The following is a 22,051-nucleotide window of genomic DNA, read 5'->3' on the forward strand; positions in this document are numbered from 1 at the left end:
ACCATTTAGTAGAAAGTAGAAGTCTTCTCATTGCTTTAGAAAGTAGAAAGTTACCATTACCTGCCTTTTACTTTAGTCTTATGAATTTAAAGAAAAGTAGGATGAAAAAAATGTTTTCGGTGCTATGTAGGCCTTTTTCAGATTTTGTCTTGATATTCATCTGCAGGTACATTTTGAACACACTTGTTCTGATGTAACAAATTATTATTAATGCTTCATAATAAAAACCAATTGACAACTGTATACAGAAGGTGCTTTTTTGTTGCTTTTCCCCCCTATGATCAGTGATAACTTCTAGATGAAAAAAACCAGTGTTGCTTGAAAGACTTGATCGTTGATGAACTTTCAAAGTACAGTCAAATAATATTGCATTCTGCACTACTGAAATGGTAAAAGCTATGCATTCTATAACTTGTTGTAATCAGAAAGTAGAACTAAACAGCAGTGAACACAAACTGCACCTCATCTTAAACTTCTACGTATGATCTTCCCACTCTTGGTAGGAAGAAATAGAAAAAGAAATATTTCAGCCCGGTGATCATGACAGTGCTTGACATACGCATTAAGCAAGGGTGGTGGATAACTTCTATTTAAATTTAACTACAAAATAAAGCATAAACAAAACAAAAAATTCCTGTTTATCCAGTAGATCCCAGTCAACTTCAAAAACTGTGCTCTCTAGAAGTTATGTCAGTTCCTGATATTCAAAATAATGAAAATCTTGATTCTTTAATACTGTAATATATGTGGACCTGTTTGTTCATTATTTCATGAAGTTACTCTAAAAAAAAAAGTGTTAAAATGCATATGATAAACATTGATGACTTCAAAGGGAAATCTCCCGTTATAAAATTATACCCTGTGTTTTTTCCAGCTGCTCTCATTCGTGGCAACAGAAACAACTGTGCTCAATTTTCCAGTAACCTTGATTGGTTAATCAGTAAATTGGATAGATTAGAATCTTCCTCAGGTGAGACTCTTTTTACAATTTAAATTAACCATCAGTTAATGTCTGTCTTACCTTATTGTCAGAGCAGTTTCCCTTGAAACCAATATGCATTAGAAAATAAATACGCTGTTGGGTTTTTTGGTTGGGTGGGTTTTTTTGTTTGCTTGTTTTTTTAAATTTAAAAAAGTGATACACTTAGAGACATTTCTGAGGCATTTTTTGGTTCCATGTGTTTGGTATGTGCAATGCTACATCCAATGAATTTTGAACATGACTTGAGTGAATTAATGGATTGGGTAAGACAGTATCAACACTACTGCACCATTAAATAACACCAGTTTGTGGACATGCATACAAAACCCATGAGGATATAGATAACAGGGTTTTTTTCACTATGAAATATTCAACAAAATATTGATATACAATGCTCCCTATTAAAACCTTTATGTCTCTCACTGAAAGGAAGGAGTTAAATTTGCAATTTCCTCTAGTGGTTTTAAAATTGTCACTATTTTCAAAAGAAAACAGGAATTAACAGCTTTATTAGGTGTTTATTCCTAACGTGTAATAATCATATTAATACTCTGTGAAAGTGTTTTTATCCTCTTTTTAGTCTGGAGAAAAGCATCTTGTAAGATACACATTCACTGAGCTTTTAGATTGTGTTCAATTGTGCAGGTGATTTAATGACAGCATTGTTTCTGTGGCTTTTATATAGGCATTTTGGAAGTATTGCACTGCATCTTGATTGAAAGCCCAGAAGCTTTAAATATAATATCTGAGGAACACATCAAATCCATTATTTCATTGTTGGATAAACATGGGCGAAATTACAAGGTATGTTTGGAAAAACTAAGAATTTTCTGATAATCTTACAGTGATTTTGGGGGGTGTGGGGAGGGGGAAGAGAAATTTCTGCATGGAAATATGTGATTCTAGTACCCCTAAAGAAATAAAATAACCTCAAAGTACATCTGCAAAGTTGCTTTCTTGAGATTAAAAGAATGTGTAATATACAATTGCTTTTCAGAAGTTTTCAAATACAGCAAATATGTCTGACAAGCAAACAGTTAAGAAATATTGATAACCAGTCAGAACATTGGATTTACTGAGAAAATGAAGCATTCTCGTGGCTGTAAGAAAGTGGGCAGAGTAGCTTGCTTTGTGACAGAGGGCTCTGTAGAAGCAGTGGACTACCTTTGATCTACAGAAAGAGAGAACTGTATCCTGCAGAGTAATTTGTATCTTGAGTAATAATATTAGCAGAAAAAAAAATAAAATGAGAAATCAGAAAAATAATTCAAATATCTGAAAACACAGGTGTTCAGAAGAAAGAAAAAAACCCTGAGTTTCCAGAAGAAATACTGGATGAGATTAATTTAGACAACAATATGCAATTTATTATGATAGAAGAAGGTGAACAGAGTTTCTGGCTGCGATCAGGATGACATCACAACACAGACGAAGATATAGGTTTATGTGTGATTTTCTGATGTGAGTTTCCTTCCTCAATTAAAATTTTATTTGAAAGACTGATAACCTCGAGGAAGAGCAGAGAAAGTTTTAGTGAGCTGAAATTACCTTCTCCTTTAAATCAGTAATACAGAGAACCTAACCAACTTTAGTAAAGGAGAACAGTACTTCTAAGCATGGTTAAGGAGCATGAACTGATATAAGTAGTCATAAGAAAAAAAATAGAAATTACAGCAGTAAGCTTAGTTTATTTTTAGCTCTTAGCAAGATTACTGGGCTATTCCAGTCACCTACAAAGAACCTTTCAGCTGGAATATCTTAATGTAGGCATTATAGTGAGAACTTACAGCAGAAAAAGAAAATATATACATAGGAGAAGAAGTATACTGGGTAAAGGATTTGTACCCTTCTATTTGTAATGTCTTTGACTAAAACTCAGTAAGTAATGGGAAGTAATGAATTTATTTGTTACTCCACAAACAATATATCTTGTTCTCTTGCTAGATTAGATATTCTGTTGAGATTTAGGGAATAAGAAATAGTACTATTAATAAGTAACATTGTTGTGGGAATTTTTGATTTCAAGAATTTTTTTAAATGAAAAGCATTGTATCAGAACTACAGTCAGCAAACTCACAGAGATTATTTAAACAGTTTACATGTAAATTCTGAGTTACTGGTAATCATTAATGTTACTATATTGCTTTACAGCTGAGTACCACTCAGAGTTTATGTAGTTCTTTAAGTTATTACCTCTATCCTTCTGCTAGAGGTTTCTACCCAACAGCAGAGATGGTAGGAAGGAAAATGCATGGGCTAGGGCATAGAAAACTCCACAATATATTAGCTTAAACTGCTGTTGATGGTTTGTTTGTGCTAAATTCACTGGGCAGATGAGAGCAGTAGCTAAAATGAATGGTATATTCTGCTGCTCCTGGTGTAGTAGAATAGTTTCCAAAATGGCAATCAACAGTGTGAAGATGTGTCTTTATCTTTTAGGTGATCTGTAGCAGTTTACACCATTTGGGCTCATTGCTCAAAGATTCTTTTTCAGAGTACATCTTTAAGCTTCCCTATTATTTTGCAGAAGTGTGCAGCTTTGCCCCTCAGCATTAAACAACACTATGTTACTCTGTTCTCTCTTGCAAAACCTTTTGCGTCAGTAATCTATGGGAGAATTATGTCAATCTCAATCAATTTTCAGGCTAAAACAAAACAAAAAGAAAGTAGGAGTTTAAGATCTTTCTGAAATTCTGTTTTGCTTTATGGTGAATTCTTTCAAGTGTTTTTAGTTTTAAAAATAAATGGATTATTTCTCATATAGAAAATATTCTTTTTAGAAGAGATTCATAAGCAGTCAGAGAATTGCTGTTGAGAATTGTCCACTAATTTTGCACTGAAATTTTTTTGGGCTGCAGGAAATTTATCAAATAATTCCATTTTATATTTCGAAATTTAAAAGAGATTTAATTAAAATTGTAGAGAGTTGACATACAGTTGTTCTAGCTTTGATTTTTTCTAGTCAAAATGAGAATAAGGTATCTCAAAGGAAGGTTTTTGAGGCATTTTTCAAATCCTGTGTTCAGAATTTCTATTCCATGAATGTTTGATATTCTCTATCGCTAGTATGGACTACACTTGATCCATATATGTGAAAAGTATTTAGAAAACAATAATGGTAATGTGCATTATATTCCCTCCTTTAGGTCTATTCTGAGTGTAAATTAAGCTGTCAACTGAACAGTAGTATATGCAGTTAGCTGCCTTTACCCTACTTTTTTCTGATTTTTCTTTTAAGGTTCTCGACGTGCTTTGCTCTCTCTGTGTCTGCAATGGAGTTGCAGTTCGTGCCAATCAAAATTTGATTTGTGACAATTTACTGCCTAGAAGAGACTTACTTTTGCAAACACGTTTGATTAATGATGTGACAAGGTATAGTGACATGTTTTATTTTTATGTAGAAAAAAATGGAACTTCCATATCTTCAATAATTTATTGAAGGAAATACTGTAACCTAAGAAATGTCCCATAGATTTCAATATTGAGACACACACTTTGGGAAGCATTTATGTATTATGTATTAACTTCTGAAAAAAAATTTTTCCTAACAATATGGCATTTTGTAATGGGAACTGTGCTCAAATAGAAATTGTTAATTAATAGTAAGATCTGTTCTGAAATTGAAACTTGAAAGTTGCTTGTTTCTGAGTCAAAACAGAGCATGTAAACATACTGTGAAGTACTTGTGTGTTTTAAGAGGGATATGATTTCCTTGCAACCTCACTTTGATTTTAGGAAATGATCTTGTTATTTCTCGTTTGACTGTAAGTTTTTCAAAGCATGGAACTCTGCTTTAGAAGATGATTTTACAGTAGCTTTATAATATTATATAAAATGGGTCACTTTTTAAAATATTATAAGGAAAATGTGGATATCTACACACTTACTATATTTGTAAAGTGAATTTGACAATTATACAGCAATATGATTAATATGTTGCATTTTATGTTTACACTAACTGGCTTCCATTTTCTTTCTTAGCATAAGGCCAAACATATTTTTGGGTGTTGCTGAGGGCTCTGCACAATACAAGAAGTGGTACTTTGAGTTAATAATTGATCAGGTTGATCCATTCTTGACGGCAGAACCCACCCATTTACGCGTTGGATGGGCCTCTACTTCAGGTTATGCCCCCTATCCTGGAGGTGGAGAAGGATGGGGGGGCAATGGTGTTGGTGATGACCTGTACTCCTATGGTTTTGATGGCCTTCATCTATGGTCTGGTAAGTACTTTGTGAACTACCACTAATCTTTCATTTTGCAGTTACCTACCTTTCCCTTGAGTACCTTTGTTTACATAACATGTTATTTTATAGTGAGCTACATTCAGAACTCTGGGTTATTTAGAAGTTCAGATCAGACTTCTTGACAGAAGTGTTAGCCAATATTGAATTATACCAATCAGGCTTTTTAGCAGATAGCTTCTTTTTTCATGATTTCGATCAAGGAATGGCATTTTCTGGATCTAGATCAATACTGACTTCATTCTATCTGTTTAAAATCAATGGATGCATTGATCTCAGATGAGTTAATTCTATATGGATCTACATTTGCATTATTCTTTTACTTTATATCTACAGTTGAAGAAAAATGACAGTTATCCTTAGACTTGTTAATAGATTTAATAAATTGAATTAAAAATTTGATAAATAGCTTCATAAAAAGACTTTTTTTTCAATTAAAAGTAATAGTTACTACACTATTACCAGCTTTGTTATTTTAGTCCTTGTGTGTACAGTCTTTAATTTTGAAGTCTCATGCTATTTTTTCTTCCAGATCTCTTTTGCATACACAGTAAATGAGATTATTTTTTAGCTTTTTCAACTTGTGGGTCATGATTTAATGTGCGATTTTCAAGGCATATAGGCAAAATCATTAATTTCCCCTTATTTCTCAGTGCCTTTAAATGCTATATACATCTAGATATTCTTTAATTGCTCAGAAAATAATAGTGTGGGGTCTTGCAATTAAAAGGTGTGTTTTAAGTAAATCACATATAAATACACTGAAGTTAATTTTACAACATTAATTCTACCATTTTCTAATTTGGGAACATTTCATTTATCAATTATATTAGCATTGTTCTAGCATAAAATGTGTGTGTGCGTACGCACACATAATTCAATATTTTATTTTAGCATTTCTGAACAATTATCCAGTGTCAGAAGTTACGTTTTTTGGGAGAAGACTGGGAGGCATATGTAACATCCAGCCATTAGAAATCATTAATACAAAATTAAACTCTAGTTAAACCTCAGAAATACAGTACTGGAAAGTCTCTTAAATCTCATTTCCTGCCGTAAGGGAAAATTTCGGTTACTTAAACTGCCCTGGACAGTTGATTCGACTTGTTCTTAAGAAGTTCCAAACACAATAATTTGGAATACTACTTAACTGCTTAATTAGACTTGCTTTACAGGTAAAATATAATGTTTTCAAGGGAATTGTTTTGAAAGGAAATCTGAAGAGACATTCATTGGATTGAAAAACTGTAGTTATATCTAAATGTTAGATTACTTCAGATGTGTTATCTCTAGTTAATTGCTATTATAAGTGCTGAGTCCTGTGCATGTCTGTAAAGTCTAAACTTCCCAGGTAGCGAAAGTTAAGCTCTGTCTGTTCAGTGTATGGCTGTAGTTGATAAAGAAAACCTGGCCCATCAAATTCTTGATCCATTTTTTGATAATTCAGTATACTTTTCTGCCTCTTGATTGTGTAAACCTGGATATTGGCCATAATCACAACTCCAGTAGAATTTTAGAACCATAGAATAGATTGGGTTAGAAGCTGCCTTAAAGATCATTTGGTCCAACCCTCTACCACAGGCAGGGATGCCACCCACTAAACCAGGTTGCTTAGGGCCACATCCAACCTGGCCTTGAACACTCCCAGAGATGGGGCATCCACAACTTCTCTGCACAACCTGTTCTAGTGTCTTACTGCTGAATATTCACATATATGTGAATCTGGTATTTCACAAAAACTAAAGAAAAATAGATCTATAAATGTTAGTTTTATAAAGAGGGTATAATTTACTGTGCCTCATTACTCTTGCATCAGCGTGGACTCGCATATCAGCTCAGCATGTTCTGTCTTGTGAACAGTGCCAGGGGTTTCAAGTTAATCACTCAGTTTATGCAGTTTTCTACCGTATATCAGTTTTAAGAATGTTAACTCACTGTTTCTAAAAACAGAACTGTTCATAAAACAGATGAAGGCAAGATCATGTCTTAATGACTGTGAAGAAAAAGCTTGATTTTTTCAGTGTCAAACCTCTAAGAACCTGCTTGAAGCTTCTGATTACTGAATACTTTTATCCTAGGTCGAGTACCCAGAGCTGTAGCATCTGTCAATCAGCATTTATTAGCATCTGATGATGTGGTTAGCTGCTGTTTGGATTTAGGTGTACCCAGCATTTCATTCCGCATTAATGGACAGCCTGTACAGGGAATGTTTGAGAACTTCAGTACAGAAGGGTTTTTCTTCCCTGTTGTAAGCTTATCAGCAGGTGTAAAGTAAGTACAACTTAATTTTAATTGTTTTCTTTTTTGTCTTGTCCAAATTCATTTATGATTTCTTCTGTTTTGTTCTGGTTTTGTTGTTTCTGCCGAACTAGCAGCTGGGAGGAAGTCAGGAAAATGCTGATTTGTTCAGTGATGATTTCACTTAAAAGCGAAATGTGAACCTGTAAGCAATTTGAGTAAGTCACAGTGTCTGAAAATTATTATTTTATGATTATTCAGTGACCTAGGGGAAATTAATTTTGTCTCATTCCAATTATCAGTGAGAAAAAAGGACGTTAGAAACACAGCACCAGATTTGGCACTAACTAAAATTCTCACTGGCTTTCTCAGCAGGGAGTAAAAAACCTAAATCATCATGAAAAGTGATACTATATTCAGAGTAGGAAATGCAAAAAACTGATAAGAATCAATTTTGGAATCTTGTTACAAGTATTGTCCATGCCTTACCTGTTCTGCTTCTAAAACACTGAGTTTTTAACTTACTGTATTCAGTTTTTAATTGTTATTTTACCTTTATTGAATTCAGAAAATCTGTAGAATCAAACAGAATAAAGGAGGACTGGGAAAGGCTTAGTAAATCAATTTTCATTTTTTCCCTGGATGTGACCCTACTATGTAGCTGCATTAGTACAAAGTTTTTGAAAATGTTCATTACTTTTTTCTGTAAGAAATCTGCCTAAACTGGTGTAATTATTTTTCTTCATTCTTATTTGATGTTGCTCGTATATTTGTGAGAGCATTTTGTTTTGTAGTTTTTAGTACCTGATATATATAATTTTCTGTGCCTGTTATTATATGAAAGAAAATTTTATTACATGGGAATCCTGATTTCATGAATGGAGAAGAGTGTTCTGGGCACAAACTCTTATGTTTCTACTTCTGCTCTGGTTTATCTAGTTTTTCTCAGCTATCTGTGAATTTCTCAGTCTCTGTTTCTGAGTCATCTTCATCATTCCATCATCAGTTTTTCCTTTCTATACCCTTGTCAGAGACCTTCACTGTCTCCTGTCCTTTGGAGTTATGTTGCTTTATATCTGATTTTAGGAGGGTTCTTTTGAAGGTTAAGGTCAGACAAAGTATAAGAAGTTTTTCAAATCAAAAGATTTGAACATTTCTATTAAAATAAGAGAAAAAAATAAAGCCACAACTTCTTGGAGTGTTCAGGTTTGTAAAAGAGACTGTGCAGTGATAGGAAGATAGAGCCTGTATGGAGGTTTAGATACCGCAGTGAAGAGCAGGGATAAAACAGACCTCAGAACAAATGAGAAAATAAAGATCAAGTGAGATTTGCTACAATTCAGAAAATTGAGCAAGTTGGAAGGAAGCAATGAGCTATTTACCCATCTGTGGCTGGCAAGGGAAGAATTGAATGAGAGGTTTTTAATTTCAATTCTTTCTTTGACTTTTGTCTGTTTAGGAAGTTAGACTTCTAGGTCTTAGTATAAAATTGACCTCCTTTATTTTTATAGTGTTGTGATATGTGTGGCAGCTTTCCATAAAGAGACATCTAAACTCAGAGTTGTCATCTCAAATATTTAGCTGCCTTGAGAACATTCAAATATTTTAAACAACGTATTTTTAAAATTAAATTAGAAAGATTATGCATAATAGAATTATTCAGTAATAATCCATTTCTTGTGAACATTAAACCATTTCAGGTATTTGTGGCCTGTGCTTATGTGCACTCTGAGAAAACTTCTGTGTTTTAATTGTTCTCTTCTTTTTAAAAATGTCAATGAAATATGCTGATCTGATAGCTCTAGAATTTCTATAGGCTTCTCGTCACTCCATCACAACAAATGTAGAGGCTATTTCCTAGAGGTAACAGGGTAGGGTTTTTTTAAACTTTTCTGTGTTTGTTTATCTCTAGAGTTTGCCTACTTGAGGACCAAAGTATGAATCTGGGCAGTTATTATCTCTGTTGTTTTTACTGGTATACTCTTAAATTTATGTGAAAAATATATCTCTGAGGAGAAACAGAACACTTTAGGGGTTTATTAGGCATCTTAGTTATGCTTCTGAAGCTCATCCCAGTTTTAATATTTGGTATAATGTTGTTTGCTAGATTTAAGTCTTATGATTTAATGTTTTGTTTGGGTTTTTATTTCTCTCGTGAGCCAACTGCCTGCCTGAGTGCACTGAGAAGTTACTTTAAAACTTTTAAGTTATATACCAATAGTCCTGATAGTATTTTTAGAGTAACAGTCCAATTTAAAGTAGATTTGTGTTTCCAAATCCTTTAAATCCATTAAAAAATTCACAACTTACAACTGTTTGATTTTAAGTGAGAAACATTTAAATACACTACAACAGTAAATGATTAGTTTTGCTTTAGCCAAAACAAATTTTCAAAAAAGAGTGGGTAGGTGATGGTGTAACTGATAGTATCTGCTTGTATCAATCCTTGGTAACTCTTTGGTGTTTATGAAAACATGAAGTGCACCTGCATCTTTGTAGATGGTAATAAAATAAATGTTTAAGTCTCTAAATGATTTATTTATGATGCTAGTATATACTGACTATTTGAGAGTCTAACTGCTTCATTGGAAATTGCACAGAGTTCGTTTTTTGTTGGGTGGACGTCATGGAGAGTTTAAATTTCTGCCTCCCGCTGGCTATGCTCCCTGTTATGAAGCATTGCTTCCAAAAGAGAAGATGAAACTGGAACCAGTGAAAGAATATAAAAGAGATTTTGAAGGAGTGAGGGATTTGTTGGGTACAACACAATTCCTCTCGCAAGCTTCTTTTATCCCTTGTCCAATAGACACCAGTCAGGTATGTGAAATTTGCAATAATTGGACCATAAAATATATCTGTGCAAAATTTAAATTCACACTATAAAAAGTAAGGTAGCTTCCCCCTTTCTTAGCAATTCTTCATTTGTGTGTTGTGGTGTACTAACCAAACTAGATGATCTTGGATATACAAGACATGGTAACAAACCTTTTTTTATTTCTGAAATTGTTATTCTCTTTTCTTAGATTGCTCTTCCTTTTCATCTCGAAAAGATCAGGGACAAGCTAGCTGAAAACATCCATGAACTGTGGGGAATGAATAAAATAGAACTGGGCTGGACATATGGCAAGGTATATTTTGAATGACCTGCCCGGGTACAGTCACCTGTATTAGGTTAAGTATCCTACCAGAAAACATGGATTTGGATGTTGAATGGCTGTCTATACATTACCAGCAATAGGTGAACCTGTAAGGTGGAAGGAGACAGTGATATTAACTTTTTTGATGACTTTTTTGAACATTCAAAACTTGCTTTTGTTATTTAATTGTGAATGAGTACTTACAATGTGCATTATAAATGAATCATGAGAAAGTACATTTATATAGTGATGAGTAGCTGCCATTGATAAAAGATAAAAGATATTGCTTATAGTGTCTTCATTATTGCAAAGAGTTAACTGGTTTTTTTACTGTGATTCTTGATTTTTATATCAGGAAAGTACTATTTTCTGTTACTTGTTGCAGATACGAGATGATAATAAAAGGCACCATCCTTGTCTTGTGGAATTCTCAAAATTACCTGAGACAGAGAAGAATTATAATCTACAAATGTCAACTGAAACACTCAAGTGAGATTTAAATATTAAGAATATAAAGTGGTTTTTTTTGTTTTTATTCAAGCAAATCATACTGTTTTAAGATATAAAAAAACATTGGAACATCTCATTTAAAGTGTGTTCTGCTAACTTTGCCAGAAGTCCCAGGAACCCCTTCAGAGTGATTTAGAAAAACAATGTCTCCACAGAGACACAAAGGAAGAAACACCACCAAATCCTGTTAGTTTTAATAAAGTGTGTAACTCTCAAGCTATAGATTTGGGCCTTTTTAGACTTTGAAGGTCTTATTTATTATTGTTATATATTGTTATATAACTTATATATATATATATTGTTGTATAACTTAAAATCCCATTGTTTTGAATTACTTCCCTGGTTTTTAAATATAATTTCTTCTGTGTATTTATAGTCAAATAAAAAAATTTTTTTTGAGCAGTGTAATGTTGAGTTTCAATAATGCTACTTTTTTATGTTGGCAGAACCCTTTTGGCCCTTGGATGTCACATTGTTCATGCTCATCCAGCAGCTGAGGAAGATCTTAAAAAAGTCAAACTTCCTAAAAAGTATGTACCTTATGATAATTGTTATATATTATAAATATAAAATATTTTAAGGTCATTTAAAAATACTTAATATGAGCCCCATACTTGTTATGGTCTTACAGATCAATGATTAGGCTGTTACCCTGCCTGTGAGGATGGTTGGCTGTGAATACTGTTGTGTTACATCACCTCGTGAAGTTATTCTGAGACAGAAACAGTCACATACTTAAACCACATGCAATTGTGTTACATGATCTTAAAATAGACACTCCAAAGTTAAAAGCAACATTTCAGTGTTTTTCTGCTTCATGGAAAAGAACAGTTTATGAGTATGATAGTAAATTTATATACTTGTAAGAAGTTATACCATTTTCCCATAACTTGTTTCAATTTACACCTCTCCTTCTCTCTCCTCCAAGAAAAGGTTTGTTCAACATACACACATTTCCATAGACATTATTAATGCATTTCTTTAAAGAGGAAAAGTAGAAAATTACTATTTTGATCATGTTGCAAATTTCTTGAAAATGTACATATGTAGATTATTATGTTAAATATATATTTTTTGCTTTAATTTCTATTTGGTAGCTAAACTGTGGCAATCAGAGCTAAAAGAATTGAATATGTTTTTTATTTAGACTTCTTTAAGTCATCAGTAGTAATCATCCCAAAAATGGTGAAGATTAATCAAGGATTACATCTGTATTTTAGTGTTGACTGTGGGGACCCCGTAGTCCTCCTGGGACAGATTAAAGCCCTGTTCTGCAACAAAACTTGAAGACAGAAAGAGAAATCAGTTTATCAATCCACGAGATGTATTTTTTTCCTGAAACAGCTTTATCCATGAGAAATAAAGTTAGGTTTTCAAATAGAGCACTAAAATATGTAGTTTTGTGATATGGGAAATGGTAATCTTGATCCAGCTGATGGCATTAATTAAAAAAAGGAAAAAAGATCTTCAGACAGTCTATGATAATACTGGTTTAATACTATTGTCTTGTTGAAATACCTACTGCCTATATGAATTGTCCTAGCAAATGGAAATTAACTGATTTGAGCAAGAGAGATTCTGCACATGTCTAAAAAGGAGGGTAGTCTTTATACAATATGGAAGGGTTGGAAAAGGTACTAGTTAGGGCTAAAAATCTACTGAACTTATTATTCAATGAAAAAGTGTGATGAATGATAGTTAAAATGATTTTTTCTGTTGGAAAAATGGTAATGCAGTCCCTATAGAATAGTGAATTAAAATGCCATACTTAATAATACATAAAAGATAATTTCATAAGAAGTCATCACACAGATCTTTAAAAGAGAAATTGAAAGTTTTAAAAGACAATTTTTAAAAAAATATATAAAAATTACTCATTCAACAACAATTTTGTTTTGTAGCAACCACTTAGGCATGCATATATGGATCTGAGTCACATTTAATTAGCTAGTGTGCGAGTAGGTGGAAAATGAGACTGTCAGCTAGAATCCAGTTTATATCCCAGTCAATGACCAAATGTAATGCAGGATTTTTGCAAAGAAATGGGAGAATAGGAGATAAAACAAATGGAGAGAGAAAGTGAGCCCCAGACCTTGAATGCCACGTAGAATGGTTTAAATACCATAACTGGGATTTCTCTGATTTGCCTTGTTGACTTACAGTTACATGATGTCAAATGGATATAAACCTGCCCCTCTTGATCTTTCTGAAGTGAAATTGTTACCTTCTCAAGAATTTCTAGTTGACAAACTAGCAGAAAATGCACATAATGTCTGGGCAAAAGACAGAATAAAGCAAGGATGGACCTATGGCATTCAGCAGGTAGGAACTTCTTTAGATGCATTTGGAATAACTAAAGAATGTGAGATTTTGTATTCTAGAACATCAGTTGGGAAGAGAGTGTTAAAAGGTTAAATATTGAATATTGTGTAATATCTGGAAAAATTAGAGGGGGTGGGAAACAGGAAAAGCAACCTTGACCATGAAAGTCTGAGTAGACTGTAAGACCTGTATGGTTGCAACTGCAGGATGTATGGGAATATATTTCCCTCCTTCTCTTTCATTCTTGCCTTCCGTTATTAATAATCGAGCTTGCATTCATAGAACTCTTCTTCATCAATGCTCTGTCTCTTCTGTAATCTTAACACGATTTCAGAATACATTCTGTCTTCTTATAAAAAATCTTTGTGTTATTTAAACAGAGTTTTCTTCTTGTTCTCTTTTATAACCCCTTTCAGGATCTTAAGAACAAACGTAATCCTCGGCTAGTGCCATATGCATTATTAGATGAACGCACTAAAAAATCAAACAGAGATAGCCTCCGTGAAGCTGTTAGAACATTTGCAGGCTATGGTTATAGTATTGAACCACCTGACCAAGAGATAGGTATGTACTTCCAAAAAGAATCATGGTCTTTTTTCCCCCAGTGCTGTGAAAAAAACATAAAACTGAAATATAGGGAAAACAGAAGATATTAATTAATAGTAGTGTATTTTTCCAGTGAATTTTAATGAAAGGTGCAAACACACTTTTAAAATTACTTTTATATTACTTAGGTCTTTGTTGGGAGTTTTTTTTAAAGATTGGCTGTAGTTAATGACATGATAATTCTCATTGCCTGATTTTTTAGAATGGAGAAAATCTGGAGTGTGAGTGGGCATACTGGTTTTCATTTGGAAAGAAAGAAAATAATATAGGTTGCATTTAAAAAGAATTATTACATGGTATGTAGATTAGGTTTGACTACTTCAGTTTTTTAAGCAGTCTTCAAAGAAGCTCACCAAGTTTAATAATTTTTTTAAGTTGAAATCAGGAGCAAAAACTTGTTTAGAAGTTTTTCTTCATATTTGCTATAGCACTGTAATTTTTGACAAAAAATCCAAAATGAAACAAAACTTATTCTGTAATTTAAAAAAAATGTTCTAAATGCATTGACCTGTGTAGGAAAATAATATTTTGTATTATAATACTACATTATTGCATTGGATTATATTGCATGTAGTAATCTTATGCTTCTGTTTCCTCTACTCAGTTTTGTGTTTGGGGCTCTGAATTGAGTGGTACATTGAAATATGCTGATTCTACATAGCAGATGATCCCTCATCCTGTACAGAATTAGAATGTGGTAGCCTTTGCATGCTGACTACTGTTACTCTTTTTGTAACATTTGCTGTGAAGTTTCTTAAATATGCAATGGTAGATGAGATAGAAAATACTGGGGACAGATGAAAAGCTAGACAGTGACATTTATAATTTAATTTTATTATTAAAAGTGGGGGGGTTTTCTCTGTTCATTTTTACAGCTGACCAAACAGTGGAAAAAGTCAGCATCGACAAGATACGATTTTTCAGAGTAGAAAAATCTTATGCAGTGAAGTCTGGAAAGTGGTACTTTGAATTTGAAGCTGTGACAGGTGGAGATATGCGTGTTGGCTGGGCCAGGCCAGGCTGTCGACCTGACATAGAGTTGGGAGCTGATGACCAAGCATTTGTATTTGAAGGAAGCAAAGTCAGTACACCTTTACCTCTTTTGACCTATGAACAGGCTAGACAGAGAACTACAGTATAGGTTTCCTCTGTATACTCCAGGTCAAGTACAGGAATTTTTTCTGATTCACAGAAATATATCTCTGAGCCCTGTTTCATGCAGGATAGTATCTGCATTTTGGTTCCGTTAATGGAAATTATGCTAATAAAGATGTGTTGGTTTATATCTTCCTAGGATCTACCCAACTAATTAAAGAAGTCTGTCACAACCATAAACAAAATACAGCATTCACTTCCATTTTTTTGATGTGGTGTTTTACAAAAATCAAACAAAAGGTTCTTCAATGACTGGAAGAGGAAACCACAGTTCTGTTTTCCCTTTTCTGTCTTTTCTGCATTCTGCATGTTCTTTCTTCCCAAGCTTGACTCCTAAAAGAGCAGAAAGATAATAATTACACTGCATGTGAGGAGTGGAATCCAGTGAACAGTAGTTATCATCCAGATTCTAAATTGCTGAAGTTAGGGCTTAGTTGCTCTTTGTCTCTATTATCTCTAAGACAAAAGCCATGATCAGTTTGCAAATTACTTGGGGATCCTGGAAAATGAAATGTTTGTTTTTCTTTATTTACTTTGTATTTAATTTCTAATTTTAACACTGTGGTTATTCACTTGTTTTTCCATTTAGGGCCAGCGTTGGCATCAAGGCAGTGGATTCTTTGGACGAAGCTGGCAACCAGGAGATGTGGTTGGTTGTATGATAAACTTGGATGACAAATCAATTATCTTTACTCTGAATGGCGAGTTGCTAATAACAAGTAAAGGGTCAGAACTTGCATTTGCCGACTTTGGAATAGAAAATGGTAATTTCCCTATTTTAGTCATATGGTTATGAGAAGACAAAAGAAAACGACAACCAGAAAAACTAGTCTGTCATAATGATTCAGTGAGCTGAGAAATGATATTTCACTGGTGTGAGCCTTCAGACTATGCTACATGTTAACTTCATAAATATTTATTTTGAGAGTGCTTCTCTGGCACCAATTGATTTTCTTTTTTTCCTTTGACCACATTAATGGGATTTTAGCAGTCAGAATGGGTAAATTTTCTTCAAGCCTTGCTCTTTGATAGGCTTACTGTCAGGACTAAACTTCAGTACTAAGAGATGGTAGTAATAAGTATCCTGAAAAATTCTCAAAAGCTGAAAATGTAGTCTCTGATTATCTTACTGGAGCATAAATGTATTATGTTCATGTCCGTGAAGGACATAATGAATATATCCTTCACTATGTGGTGACAGTCTGCACCCAAAGAATATAAGTTGAGTGATTTGTCATTTTTTTTTCTTTTATCCTATTCATAGCTGATCTGAATTTATCCTTTTCCTGGCATAATTTTAATCTTCTGTTTTTGATCTTTGTTTTTTCTAAAAGTAGTATCTATATGACTGTAGTAAAGGAGGCAGGACATATTTTCAAACTGTTTTGCTTCATGTTTTAGTGGACATTTTTTTTGTAAGTGTAGCTTCTCCAACCAGTAGTAGCTTCATACCTGTTAGTAATGGCCAGAAGACTTTGCAGTTGCTCACTGTCCCTCTTTGATGTTACCATTGACAGAGTTTTTCTAACAGTAGAGAATGAGGGTCTGCCTTAACAAAGCTATTCTGAAGGCTTAAATTAAAGTTTGGGAGAGAAAATTTCTCCTTTAAGGGATGAACTGTTGTCTCCAAGTTCTGGTTCTTGAGAAATGGAGAAATAGTTCAACAATCTTTCTTCCCTGTCTGTTGGCTGCTATAAAGTTATATGGAGATCAAAGAGTGGAGTCATAAAAAGTACTAGCATTAAGGAAGTGTGTGTCCGTTGTGAATGATGGAGGAATGAAGGCTAGTAGCAATGTACTGAGATAATTAACCTCTTCTCAAAGTCCTTTTGAAACTTCAGTGCCCTCAGAGATCATACTTGATATTTGTTAAATAACTCAGATCTAGCCAAGGTTGGCTTCCAGAGTCCAACTCATTGTATAAAACCATGTGTGTTAGTCTAAAAATGAGGAAGATAAACGAATTATTTTAATAAATTAATAACTGACTTGAGCAAGTATTTTCAAATGTGATTGTCCACAAAACTACCTCTTGACTTCACATTTTTTGTTTATTTTTCACACAAATCTACTACTTACTAAGAACAACTGTTTGAACTGGTTTAATATTTAAATAAATGGGATAGTGCCTAAGTCTTTAGAAATTTTGGTAGCAATTATATTGAATCTAGAAATTAGTGTTTAAAGTGGCTTTAAATCCTTGCTAATGTCATCATTTCATGTGCATTACTTGTGGGAGCTAAAGTTCAGTCCACATTAGAAGGATCCAAAATAAAAAAATACTTGTGTTTTTAACTAAATTACTGGTTTTTTTTGTTTGTTTGTTTTTTTTTTTTTTTTATTTTTGTTTCTTTAGGTTTTGTTCCAATTTGTGCACTGGGCCTATCTCAGATTGGTCGCATGAACCTTGGAATGGATGCCAGTACATTCAAGTATTATACAATGTGTGGCCTTCAAGAAGGTTTTGAACCTTTTGCTGTCAACATGAACCGAGATGTTGCTATGTGGTTTAGTAAACGCTTACCAACATTCGTCAATGTACCAAAAAATCATCCTCACATTAAGGTAACATTACAAATTAGGGAGACACCTGTTTAACAACTGTTTGTTTAGCAAGCTGAGACATTAAACCCTTACTGATACTTACTGTCATCGGATACTTTGTCATATAAACCTATTAAGTCACTCGGATAATTCCAGATGATCTTGTCTATCTTCAGTTTCATTTATGGCAGTATAGACTCCTATGGACATATCTGTCTTTTTTATTATGTGTGTTACTAATTTATTTTGTGGTTAGTTACTGGAAACATGTCAGTTATGTTTTTTTTATATTCTATCTTACGCGTACGTTCACTTTTTAAACCTTCTCTACTATACATATTTTGTAAATGTGTAAAAATTTTTCAGCTGAAGTCTGAGGATATTTAAGTGTACCTGTGGTGTTGCTGAGTGGTTTTTTCATTCTTATGGTGCACCAGTGATAGGAATTCCACAACTCCCTGACTAATGTACTCTGGAGCAGAATAATAATTCCTATATTTTCTATAAAATATTTGTTATTAATATATTCCAAAATGATAAGTTTGAATTCCTGATAAGTTTTCTTTTATTATAAACTATCTAAGCCATTTACTTTAATTTAGATATAACCAACTATTCCTTAATAATTCTCTGAACATTTCCTTCCTAAGTAAAATACTTTTCACTGAATTCCAACTAAATGATTTCAGCATTTTTTTCAGTTCATCAGGATCACTTCAACACTATTCCTGTCTCTAAATTTTTTTTAAATGTTCCTATAACTGAATTTAAAAACATACTCACTTTTCCAGCACAAGGGAAAGTGGTATCAGACTACTGTGATAGTTCGTAATGGCCATCTGAACAATTCTAATTGATATTTTTGCTCATTGTGGTAGAAAACTACTGATTGTTGTGAAGCAGTTTTTCAATGACTTGTGCACTCAAAGTTAATTAATTTAATAAAATATATAGGGGTTTTATTATGCTGTATAGAACAACTTGAAATACTGTAATCAAAATATACCTAATCTGTTGCTTCCCTTGCTCTAACCCTTGCAGGTTAGATTCAATGTCAGAGAACAAAGTTGCATAGTTTTGAAGTTAATTATTTTTGAAAAATTTAAGTTGGCTCCCTCAGTTTTCTCATTCTCTAGTTGCTTAATGAAAATTTTCAGAATTTTTTTGGATAGTACTATTTTAAAATATTTCTGTTATTTTTAGATATGGAGAATTGATGGAACCATTGAAAGCCCACCTCGGTTAAAAGTAACTCACAAAACATTTGGCACACAGAACAGCAATTCAGACATGATATATTGTCGTTTGAGTATGCCCGTTGAGTTCCACTCATCGTTCAACTTTGGCATGGGTGTGGAAAATGCCTCATCTGATGTTTTCCAAAAACGGTCAGGCTTGGCTTTAGTTATCCTATCTCTTGCTTTCCATGTATATGTAAAATGTTCTATTATTCTTTATTATTGTACACTCAAAATTTCATAGTTGTTTTTAAACACGTAGCATAGGAAGCATGTTATTAAGATTTTTTTTTTTTATTCTTGAAGGTTTTAATTGATTTATAACCTGCCTTTGCTGCAGACAAAGACAAGAGAGAACCATATCTAAAGAGGTGCTTCAAAAGGTTTAAAATTATTCATTTCTAAGCACCTTAACTGCAATCAATTATTTTTCTTGTATATTTGTATCCTCTGCAGTCTTAACTAATGCATACTACATACCCAGCAAACATTAGTTAGCTTGTAAGTATACTTAGTCTAATAATGAGCAGCTTTTTACTACCTTTTTTTTAAACTTATTTACTGATTTTTCTTTATCTGTAGAAAGCACAGCCAAGAAATTGCTGCTCCTTCTACTACAGTAAGTAAATATATTGAGATACTTAGTTCTTCAAATGCTTTGAAACAGATTTAGTTGTGGCAGAATGTTCATTAGAAATTGATCTGTCGAAAGTAACCTTTTTAATAATTTGCTATGATATAGCAATGTTTATAAATAAAGATGTCCAGAGTTGCACAGCTTGAAGCATAAACTTCACCATCTTAAACCACTGTCTGCTTTTTTAATTTAAGAACATTTTAAATTCGTTTAAGAGAATGTGAATTACTATTAAAGTTTGATATATTGGAGGGTTTTTTTAAAATCACTATTTGAGTATTCCTTGATAAAATTCCTTGATTTCTATTACTAATATGCTCTATTCCTCTTTTCAGTATTTTTACTCACTAAGGATATTTGCTGGCCAAGACCCATCCTCTGTCTGGGTTGGCTGGGTAACACCAGACTATCATTTTTACAGTGAGAATTTTGACCTAAATAAAAACTGTACAGTGACAGTTACTTTAGGAGATGAGAGAGGAAGGGTTCATGAAAGGTATGCATTTATTTATCACTTATTAAATTTATATTTTAATACTGTTGTTCAAAAGTTAATTATTTGCAAGCTTTATGATATTTTAAGCATTAATTTAAACTAATGAGAAACTTGGTTATGAAGTTTGGGTTTTCTGTGCTCATTTATATATGAATGTTTCGTATGTAGACTTCTTAGAGTGAATATATTTATCATTAATGTTCCATTTGAGAGAATGTTTTGTGATGTTTCTTTCATTTAACATCTGTATTTACTCACTGTAGATAAACTTGTTTGTTTTACTGTATCTTATATGTGCGCACAGAGGCCTGTGAAATTTTTTCATAACTTTAAAATAGGAGAAAGAATTTATTTAGTCTAATGCATATATTACGGAAAAAAATTTGTTAATGAGCAAAAAAACTTATAGCATGACAAGCGCCTTTGAGGATCTCTAACTATTACTCCACTGAAAAAGTACATCTTCACCAAATATTGAAGTGCAGTGTGACCTATACTTTGTTCTTGCTGTTATTTCAGTGTGAAGCGCAGCAACTGCTATATGGTTTGGGGAGGAGATGTAATTGCTAATTCCCAGAGATCAGGTCGCAGTAATGTTGATATAGAAATTGGATGCTTTGTTGACCTGGCTACTGGAATGGTGTCATTCACAGCCAATGGAAGAGAACTTGGCAGTTGTTATCAGGTATTATCAGATTTTCAGAAAGCTATCTAGTAAGATGCTGATTTTGATGTTATTTTTCTTTTCCAGATATCTAACCGAACACCATTTGTGTGACAATAACATGTTTTCCTATATCATTCTGATTTTATTCCTCTTTTTCTCACTCTCTCTACTATAAGGCTACATTTTTTTGAGCTTCTTACAGTTGTTTCAAGTGTTGAGGAAGGACTCTTGGTAGATATGTTCAGAGAAATATTTTTTTTAACCTCTCAGTTCATGTGATACAAAATCTTGATTTATAACCTTAAATCTTGATTTATAACCTTATTCTTTAAAATATTTTTTGTCAACTGAATCTGTTATACAATATAGGGGAAGTAAATATTTAAATTAGCATAAGGTCAAAATTAAACTATAAGTGTTGTAATTTTTGGTATGAACTGAGAAAAAAAATTTAGTTCCTTATTACCGTGGTTTGTGTCTTCTGCAGATAGCTGTGATTTGGAGACCTTGTGATTTGATAAATTTCAAAACCTTAAATTCAAATATGCATTAATGCACAAAGCCAAAGTAAATGCGGTGGGCCCTAAATAGTATCAACATGCTCAAAATGAAAAGTCATTATGCAAAGGGATCAGTAGTTGACTGAAGCTTTCAGCACCAGATTATTGAGATTTGCTCTTAGTAAGATCTGTTGTATACTGACTCCACTGAAAACAAATGTGGCAGGGTGGCACATAGCCTGTAAATGGGGGTAGAAGATTATCTAGAAGCTGTGATTTTGGTATATTTTGTAATAGTGGTCAGAAACTTCCGTGCCACACTGGGAGGATATTGAATGACAACATCCTGGGAAAAAACCCAAATAATTAAAGTGCTTAAGCCCTGCTTTGTTGTTTTTCTAACTAGGTACAAATTAATATGACAGCTTCTGAACAAAACCATGGAAGTTTGGTGTGCTTTTTTTTATGATGGGTTTTTGTTTGGTTTTTTTCATGGACAGCCTTTAGCTGTTCTTATTTTGTAAGGAGATCTATGGAAAGATAGATGTAGAAGAGGCCTGTTACTGAATTTAGTGTAGAAAACACTTTCAGGTTTTTCCTCATATGACTTGCATTTAATATAACCATGTTCTCTGTATTAAATTTAAAATTATCTCAGAGAATACCAATATTTCTCTTCTGTTTCTTCTCATTGTCATGGAAAAATACCTGGAGTTGCTTTCGGAATTGTTTTTCCGTAAACATGATAACACTTGGTCTGCTGACAAATGAGAAA

The 22,051-nt window shown here is 33.2% G+C and overlaps 1 protein-coding gene across 7 annotated transcripts in view; it reads left to right on the forward strand.

Moving 5' to 3' along the window:
• Positions 1 to 22,051, forward strand: part of RYR3 (ryanodine receptor 3) — a 215,996-nt gene that overhangs the window by 79,022 nt on the left and 114,923 nt on the right. For all 7 annotated transcript variants that reach the window (XM_051791763.1, XM_051791765.1, XM_051791766.1 and 4 more), the window contains exons 15-32: positions 875 to 970; positions 1,668 to 1,786; positions 4,221 to 4,354; positions 4,964 to 5,205; positions 7,305 to 7,497; positions 10,065 to 10,281; positions 10,488 to 10,592; positions 10,987 to 11,090; positions 11,558 to 11,641; positions 13,274 to 13,433; positions 13,850 to 13,997; positions 14,915 to 15,120; positions 15,784 to 15,958; positions 17,551 to 17,759; positions 18,942 to 19,126; positions 19,559 to 19,595; positions 19,949 to 20,109; positions 20,629 to 20,794. In XM_051791763.1, coding sequence (XP_051647723.1) covers positions 875 to 970; positions 1,668 to 1,786; positions 4,221 to 4,354; positions 4,964 to 5,205; positions 7,305 to 7,497; positions 10,065 to 10,281; positions 10,488 to 10,592; positions 10,987 to 11,090; positions 11,558 to 11,641; positions 13,274 to 13,433; positions 13,850 to 13,997; positions 14,915 to 15,120; positions 15,784 to 15,958; positions 17,551 to 17,759; positions 18,942 to 19,126; positions 19,559 to 19,595; positions 19,949 to 20,109; positions 20,629 to 20,794 — 2,741 coding nt within the window. The remainder of the gene's footprint in view (positions 1 to 874; positions 971 to 1,667; positions 1,787 to 4,220; positions 4,355 to 4,963; positions 5,206 to 7,304; positions 7,498 to 10,064; positions 10,282 to 10,487; positions 10,593 to 10,986; positions 11,091 to 11,557; positions 11,642 to 13,273; positions 13,434 to 13,849; positions 13,998 to 14,914; positions 15,121 to 15,783; positions 15,959 to 17,550; positions 17,760 to 18,941; positions 19,127 to 19,558; positions 19,596 to 19,948; positions 20,110 to 20,628; positions 20,795 to 22,051) is intronic.

This window comes from Manacus candei, unplaced genomic scaffold, assembly GCF_025592945.1.
Source record: "Manacus candei isolate 608988 ecotype Guabito, Panama unplaced genomic scaffold, ASM2559294v1 h1tg000033l, whole genome shotgun sequence".
In the NCBI taxonomy this organism is placed as follows: domain Eukaryota; kingdom Metazoa; phylum Chordata; class Aves; order Passeriformes; family Pipridae; genus Manacus; species Manacus candei.